Source organism: Enhydra lutris, unplaced genomic scaffold, assembly GCF_002288905.1.
Source record: "Enhydra lutris kenyoni isolate GAN:26980312 unplaced genomic scaffold, ASM228890v2 scaffoldscaffold10, whole genome shotgun sequence".
In the NCBI taxonomy this organism is placed as follows: domain Eukaryota; kingdom Metazoa; phylum Chordata; class Mammalia; order Carnivora; family Mustelidae; genus Enhydra; species Enhydra lutris.
Genome location: NW_019154094.1, coordinates 5,253,892 through 5,262,112, shown reverse-complemented (window position 1 = coordinate 5,262,112; position 8,221 = coordinate 5,253,892). Strand labels below are relative to the sequence as shown.

General features: G+C 44.7%; 1 protein-coding gene across 2 annotated transcripts in view; it reads left to right on the top strand.

Annotated features, from left to right (window-relative positions):
* The first annotated feature begins 236 nt into the window (after positions 1 to 236).
* Positions 237 to 8,221, top strand: part of LOC111144126 (lactotransferrin) — a 29,086-nt gene continuing 21,101 nt past the window's right edge. For both annotated transcript variants that reach the window (XM_022498279.1, XM_022498280.1), the window contains exons 1-2: positions 237 to 383; positions 6,756 to 6,919. In XM_022498279.1, coding sequence (XP_022353987.1) covers positions 341 to 383; positions 6,756 to 6,919 — 207 coding nt within the window. In that variant the 5' untranslated portion in view covers positions 237 to 340. The remainder of the gene's footprint in view (positions 384 to 6,755; positions 6,920 to 8,221) is intronic.

Below are 8,221 nucleotides of genomic sequence, written 5' to 3'. Positions count from 1 at the left end.
TTGCAACCTGCAGAAGAGAAAGACCATCCCAGTCCCCAGTCACCAGGCAGCACCAGTGGAGACTCACAGAGGTGGCCTGTGGGCTGGGTTTCCTCCCTTATGGCGCTAAGGCTGCTGGGGCACCGGTCCTTCTCCCCTCCCTCTCCTGTTCCCCCTCTGCCCCCCTTTCTTGGCCTCAAGGAACTAGCGGAGGAAGGGTGCTAGAGCGCAGGGCAGGGGATGTGTATTGGGCCACAGGGCGGGGCAAACCCCGTGAGGTCACCAAGCCGTGGATAAAGCGGGGCAGAGCCGGTGGGGGTGGCAGAGCCTTCGTTCGCCAGAGTCGCCTCAGGGACCCAGAATGAAGCTAGTCTTCCCTGCCCTGCTGTTTCTCGGGGCCCTTGGTGAGTGCAGGTACCTGGGAGCGCGCCCCGCCAGGTGGGCGCCCTTGGTCTCCGCGCCCGCTGGGTGGATGCCTGCGTCCCCACTATCCCCCTCAACCATCTATCCCTGCGCCCCGCGGGGTGGGCGTTTGCGCCCCAACTCCCCGTGCCCCGCACCCTTCCATCCCTCTGCCTCGGCTCCAGCAGCCTGGAGGCGGCCGGGTCCCGCCCACCTGTTTGGGGAGGAGCCAGAGTAGGGCTCCTCTGAGCTGGTCCAAGAGTCCCTAGAGCGGCGTAAAGCGACCCTGTCCCATTGTGTCCCACTGGGACCTTTGGTACCTATAGTACTCTTGCAGGCTTTTTACGTGGGAGGTAAATGAGACCCAGAGACCGTGAGTGACTTGCCCAAGACACACAGGAGACTGGAGTTCAGAACCCAGCTCCTGCCAGGACTGTGTAACTTGGGCAAGACAGAGCCCAATTAAAAAAAAAAGTCCAGCTGTCTTCCCAGAAGGGCAGAGGTGGTGGCACAGACCTTCCTGAGGGGACCCCTTCTTCAGAGCGTCTAAGAGAGAAATGATTGATTTCTGGTTTTAAATGCATCCAGGCTAGGACTATCTGAAATAGTTTCTGGGGTGTGTGCAGGGCACTCAACAGTCATGGACATCAGTGACTGGAATGTGTGAGGGCAGGGCTCCCCGCAGTTGTGGGGTGTGTGTGTGTGACAGGTATCAGTGCCTAGGCAGTATGTGGGGGGTCGGAGGAAAAGGAGAGATGTCCCCTCCCTCCCTGGGCTCCTGCCAGCCCGGGTCATCCTCCTCCTGGCTTAGAGCATGTACTCCCAGCTGGGAGAATCCTGGGTGGAAAAGGGCCACAGAGAGCCCACTGAGTGTACACCCCCAACCTTAGGGACCATGAAGCCATCCCTGTCCCCATCTTCTGGTTTCCTTCTCCAAATTCCTTCCTATGGGTCTTGTCATCCCTGTCTTCTCTGAGACAGGATTGGGTCTGCCAGGACCTACTGCTCAGGACCAGCTTGCCTTCTGCTCCCTGACCTGTGTGTAGCCAGCTGGGAGCAGAGCACAGGGTTGGGGTCACCTGAGAGAGACCAAGAAGCAGGAAAACTTGTTTTTCTGGAGGAGGTCATAGGCCATGCTGCAGGATCTGGGCTTAGAGTTGCACCCCTGGGTTCCATTTTGAGGATTCACTTGAATCTTTGGTTGCCGTGGACCTTGCTCTAGGGAGTCCTTGCCCTGCTCCCATGGGCATCCTGGCTGGTGAGGGTTGGGTGGGGTGAGAAGAATAGCTCCATCCTAGTCCCTGCCCTGGAGGTCAGGGCACTGCCTGTCTATACACAAGCAATTAGGGGATGCATACTTTCAAGGAGATTCCATCCAGGCTCAGGGGGGCAGCATCTGAAGGGCTGACAGAGTTAGGGTGTAGGTTTGGGGATACAGGAGGGGGCAGCCTCAGACCTGCTTCAGAGGGCACGTGGTCTTGAGGGGGACGCATGGCTTCGGAGGTGGCTGGGAAGGGATGAGTGGGTGGTGTATTCTGACCCTGCCCCTAGTGTTTGGGGGGGGCTGGGACTGTGGATCTGGAAAAAACTCCTCTGTGGTCCGTTATATAGTTTCCTGGTTCAGCCCTTCCCAAGAGAAGAAACCAACTCAGCCTGTGGGTTCCCCGTTCCTGCTGCTGTTCATGTCCTCCCCCACCTTGAAGCATGGTCTTCTGTTTTACCTTTCCTCTACACCCTTTGGTCGCATCTGTCATCAAGCTAATTTCTGACACCACCTCACTACTCCTGACCCTTGTCCATTCCCAGTATTTTTCTGCTTGGTTCCCTGCTTCCAGTCTACCCTTTCCCCATTCTTAGCAAAGCTCTTATCTCTGCTCTCTTTCAAGAGAGAGCTCTACTCCCTCTGGAATAAGCCCTCCTTGGACCAGCACCAAGGGCTTTCCATGATCTGACCCCAAACCCTTTACTCACTCCATCTCCACTGTGGTCCGTCTCTAACCTGACCAACCTAAATGGGCGGGCTAGCTTTGTGGTAAGAGCAGGAGGTTTTGTGTCTGACTTTGTAAGTTGAAATCCTAGACCCAATACTTCTTAGTTGGGGGGAACTTGGACAAGCCACATAACTAGCTAAAGCCACTATTTTCTCACCTGGAAATGAGGGTGTTAGGAACACTCACAATACAGGGGGTTGGGAGGACTGATGGACAGAGAAGGCGTGAAGTGCTGAGCAAAGCGCCTGGCATAAAAGGTGCTTGCAACATTGGGGCCATTGTTCTCACTCTCCTGGACCGCCCTGATTACTGGCTGAGGTCATGGGGACCTCACTTCTGGTTTGGTATTGTTTCTTCTAGAGCATTCATCGTCCTTAGCTTGCTCTTTTTTGACTTTCTCCCTCTCCAGAAGGGAGGTAAGATCTAGTCCTCTCTGCTTACATGTTCCTCTGTATGACACACAGTGCTGTGTATACAGAGGGCATCCAGTAAATGCTACTGGGTCACAAGTGGCTGACTATGACACGGTTAGTTGATTTTTTAAAAAATATTTTATTTATTTATTTGAAATAGAGTGTGAGAGAGAGAACATGAGCAGGGGGACAGAGGGAGAGGGAGAGGGTGAAGCAGGCTCCCCACTGAGCAGGGAGCCCATTGTAGGGCTTGATCCCAGGACCCTGGGATCATGACCTGAGCCGAAGGCAAAGGCTTAACTGACTGAACCACTAATTTTTATGGCAGTACAGTTCCATGAGAGCCTCATGCTAGATTACATCCCCTGGGATTTTTTGGGACATGGCTGGTGGAGAAGAATTGTAGCAGCATGCCCTTGAGCCCCTTCTGACTCTGCTTGGGTGCCTCCCCAGGCCCTCCCCTGGGAGCCTCAAATACCTTGGTGGGTCTGATTATACAGGGAATGGTTCACAATTATGCATGGTTCTGATTATGCCATAGATGGCAGAGGGCTGAGTGTTCTACTCTAAAGCACATCCAAACGGGAAGGGGGTTTTTGCCAACAAGTGGGTTTTGTTTATTTGTTTTGCAATAGCTTTATTGAGGTATATTTTACATATCCTCCAGTTCACCTATTTTAAATGTACAATTCAGTGATTTGTAGTAATTTTACCAAGCGGCACAACCATTACTGTAAATCAGTTTTAGTACATTTCTTCTCCCTAAGGAGTTTCTTCATGTCCATTTATAGTTACTTCTCATTCCCACCCCCACATCAGGTCATCACTAATCTATTTTCTGTTTTATAGATGTGCCTTTTAGGAAATTTCATACAAGTGGAATCAAATAATAGGTAGTGTCTTGTGTCTGCTTTTTTTTCATTTAGCATAAATGAGACTCATTTGTATCATGGCCCATACCACTAGTTCTTTCCTTTTTACTGCCAAATAATGATCTGTTGTGTTAATGTACCACGTTTTCTTGAGCCATTCACCAGTGCCTGGACTTTCAGGTTGTTTCTAGGTTTTTTTTTGGGGGGGGGCACTTTTCTGGATAATGCTGCTATGAATATTCATAAAGGAGTCATTATGTGGATATATTTTTTTATTTCTTTGGGGTATACATCTAAGAAGGGATTGCGGGGTCGTATGGTAACTCTCTGTTTAACATTTTGAGAAACTGCTCATCTATTTCCTAAAGTGGCTCCAGCATTATACAGTGTACAAGGGGTCCCATTTCTTCACATCCTTATCCATACGTTATCCTCTGTTTTAGTTATTATAACTAGTTCCAGTAGGTGTGAAATGAAGATCTCATTGTGCTTTTAATTTGCATTTCCCTGATGATTAATGACGTCAAACATCTTTTTCATGTGCTTATTAGCCATTTATGTATCTTCTTTGGTGAAATGTCTGTTCATATCTCTTGCCTATTTTTTGATTAGGTTATTTGTCTTTGACTGAGTTGTCAAGGTTCTTTGTGTTTTCCCCCAACTTGTTGCTTGTGTTTGTATTTTCATAACTGTCCTTGAAACACAAAAGTTTTGAATTTTGATAGGCCCAATTTATCAATTTTTTTTCATTTATGGACTGTGTTTTTGGTGTCATAGCTAAGTCAACTTTGCTAAGCCACGGTTGCATTGTTTTCCCCATGAAAGTATAATTGTTTAACTCTTACACTAAATTTTATGATCCAACTTTGAGTTAATTTTCTGTGTGTGGTGTGAGGTAGGGCTCTAAGTTAATCTTTGTATGAGCCTGCCTATGTGCTAGCACCATTTGTTAATAGACTATCCTTCTGCCTATGAACTGCCTTAGTGCCATTAACAAAAATCAATTGAATGTAAATGTAAGGATTTACCTCACTCAGGACTCAACTTTTTTCATTGATCTATATGTCTATCTCTACGCTAACATCACACTGTTTTGATAACTGTAGCTTTAAATAATTTTTTAAAAAAGATTTTATTTTATTTATATTTATAAATATATATAAATATGTGTATTTATATATATAAATATATATTTAAAAATCTTTTTAAAGATTTTATTTATTTATTTGACACAGAGAGAGATCACAAGTAGGCAGAGAGGCAGGTAGAGAGAGAGGGGGGAAGCAGGCTCCCCACTGAGCAGACAGCCTGATGCGGGGCTCGATCCCAGGACCCTGGGATCATGACCTGAGCTGAAGGCAGAGGTTTTAACCCACTGAACCACCCAGACACCCCTATAATGTTTTGAAAACAGGAAGCAAAATTGCTCCAGATTTGTTCTTTTTCAAAACTGTTTGACTATTGAATATAAATTATATGGAAAAATTATAAATATAAGTTATATAAAATTATTTTGGCTATTTTATATCAATTTATTTATTTATCCTATATACATTTTCAAATCTGTTTGCCAATTCCTCCAAAATAAAAAAGTGGCCTGCCAGAATTTTGATAGAATTTGTGTTATCTGTATCAATTTAGGGAGAATTACCATCTTAACAATATTGAGTTTTATAAAGCATGAACAAAAATGTTTCTCCACTTATTTAGAACTTCTTTCATTTCCCTCAGCAAAGTTTTATAATTTTCAGTGTACCAATCTTGCATTTGTTTTGTTAAATATTTTTCTAAGCATTTAATTACTTTTGATGTTATTGTGAATAAAATTATATTCTTAGTTTCATTTTTGGATCATCCAATGCTTATATGCAAAAATATAATTGCTCTTTGTGTATTGATCTTTGTATCCTGTGACCTTGTTTTACTTGTGTATTAGTTCTAATCGCATTTTGTGCACTCCTTAGGATTTTCTACATAGAGGATCATGTAATCTGCAAATAAGGACAGTTTTGCTCCTTCCTTTCCAGTATGGGTGTCTTCTGTTGCTTTTTCTTGCCTTATTACTGTGGCTAGGATCTCCAGTATTATGTAATATATAAAAAGTAAGAGTGGATACCTGATCTTAGGGGAAAGCATTCAGTCTTTCACCATTATAATATAATGTTCACTGTAAGTTTTTCAATGATATGGTTTTTAAGGGCTGTGAGCAAATTTGGTCTAGCCTCATTCTTTTTTTTTTTTTTTTTAAGATTTTATTTATTTATTTGACAGACAGAGATCACAAGTAGGCAGAGAGGAAAGCAGAGAGAGAGGAGGAAGCAGGCTCCCCGCTGAGCAGAGAGCCCGATGTGGGACTCGATCCCAGGACCCTGGGATCATGACCCGAGCTGAAGGCAGAGGCTTTAACCCGCTGAGCCACCCAGGCGCCCCTAGCCTCATTCTTAATTGCAAAGACTCTACTAACAAAGCAGTCTCAGCTGGAGAACCAGTCTTCTTGATACAGGGTGAATGGTGGTAACTCAGACACACTGACCCATTTGGTACACCACTCACTACTACTGAAAAGGAGTCGGGTGTGTTTTAGTTGCCTTGGCATCATCTGGGGATATTCTTGTCAAAGGAACAGTCTAGAGGGACTTGGATTCTAGGCTGGATTTTGCCACTGCTGAGCAGACAATCACTCAGTTTCCTCAAGAGCCAGTTTCCACCTTAATAAAACAAGAACAGTAATCCCTTTCCTGCCTACCTCTTGACTTCAAGTGGGTCAAAGCAGGTGGGAGAACCTCACAAATGGATGCAAAGTGTCATCATCATTTTTTAGAGGTAGGAAATGTGTCAGGTACAGGAAAGAAAATAATCCAGAGGCTCTGACCATCTCCTTTCATTTATTGAGAGCCACAGCCTTCTGGCCAGCAGAGAATGCTCATTAGACCATCAAGACATCTGCACTCAAGGACAGTGGCCTAACTTTGGCACTGAGTGAGGGGGAAAGGGGAAGAGCAGAGAGATGGAAGAGTCTGGAAAACCCTGTCAGAGGGTGAGGTGGTGTCTCCCGTGGGCAGTGCTTGAACCCTGACTCCTTGGTTTCTCTCTCCCAGGACTGTGTCTGGCCGCGCCTAGGAAAAATGTTCGGTGGTGCACCATATCAAAAGCAGAGATGGCAAAATGCTACAAATTCCAATGGAATATGAAGAAAGTGGGGGGCCCTACGGTCTCCTGCACAAGGAGAACCTCCCACCAAGAATGTATCCAGGCCATCAAGGTAAGTCATTGCCGTGTGTTTGGGTGGGACCAAACTGAATGGAGGGAATGAAATGGAGTGAAATAGAAAACGTGTTTTCCCCCACTTCTTCTGCTTTTCTTTTTGGGTACCTGTAAGTTGGGAGTGCTCCTTCCTTATAGGACACAGGGCCATTTTGAAAGAAGATATTAACATTTCAAAGTTGAGAGACCAAAGGTGGGGAATCTGGGGTTGCAACACAAATTGTTAAGAAGAGTTGCTGCAAACACAGAAGTAGTCACGTTGGATGAACAGGCAACATCAGGGTTCCTCTGAAAGGTAAAACCTCCAGAAGATCATTACTGCCAAACCCTGAACAAAGTAAGATCAGCTGATCTGTAGTTACTGGATCCCAGGGCTTGGGAATGTCTGGCCAGGGCACCAGGCATTGGAAGGACATTTGTGCAAAACATACCCAGAGAGAGAGAAAAGGGAATCATGACTTCCGGATGATCGCTGATTCCTTTTGTTTTTTTGAGATATAAGATCTACTGAAATAATTTTTACTCATTCACTCAACATATATGTTCTATGTCCCTTCCCTGTGCCATTATTGTGGGCACTTGACTCTAGCAGAGTGGATAAATTGTGTCAAACTTTCTAATAATATCTAGAGTTATCAGAACAGTATGTAGGGGTAAAAGATCTAGCTTAAACAATGTTTTAGGCTATTGTTTTATAACTATGGCCTGGGGAAAAACAACACCAGCATACTTTGCTCATTTAAAATGCAGAATCTTAGACTTCGTTCTAACCTATTCAACTGAGTACCTGTGATGGGGTCACAGAATTTGCCTTTTTAATAAAACCCCCCTTCAAAATCAGTTCTAGATACCACACATCAAATGATGTCATTGGAAACAGAACACACATTTTTGAAGAATCAAGGGACAGGTTAATTCTCAGAAATTTGGAGGACAAGAATGCTCATAGCTTTTAAGCAATGAACGAAATCGTGAGGTAAACTGACAGATTGAAAAACATAAAAAATTTAATTTATAGTCATTAAAAACATTCAACCAAAAAATTTAGAAAGCACCAGAATGAATATGCACCAGCTCTGACAAGGGGTTCCTATTTACCGTACACTCTATAAAGAATTAATTCAACCTGGTCAGAAAGGTAGGGTCCTATATGAAAAATAATATGAACCAAGCCTTAGTAAGAGGGCATGCATAATTACTAAAAATAAGAAATGTTCCCTTAGTAACCGGAGGAATATACACCTAAGCAATCTATTAGGACTTGCATTTTCTAAAGTAATAGCAATAAAACGAAAGCCTG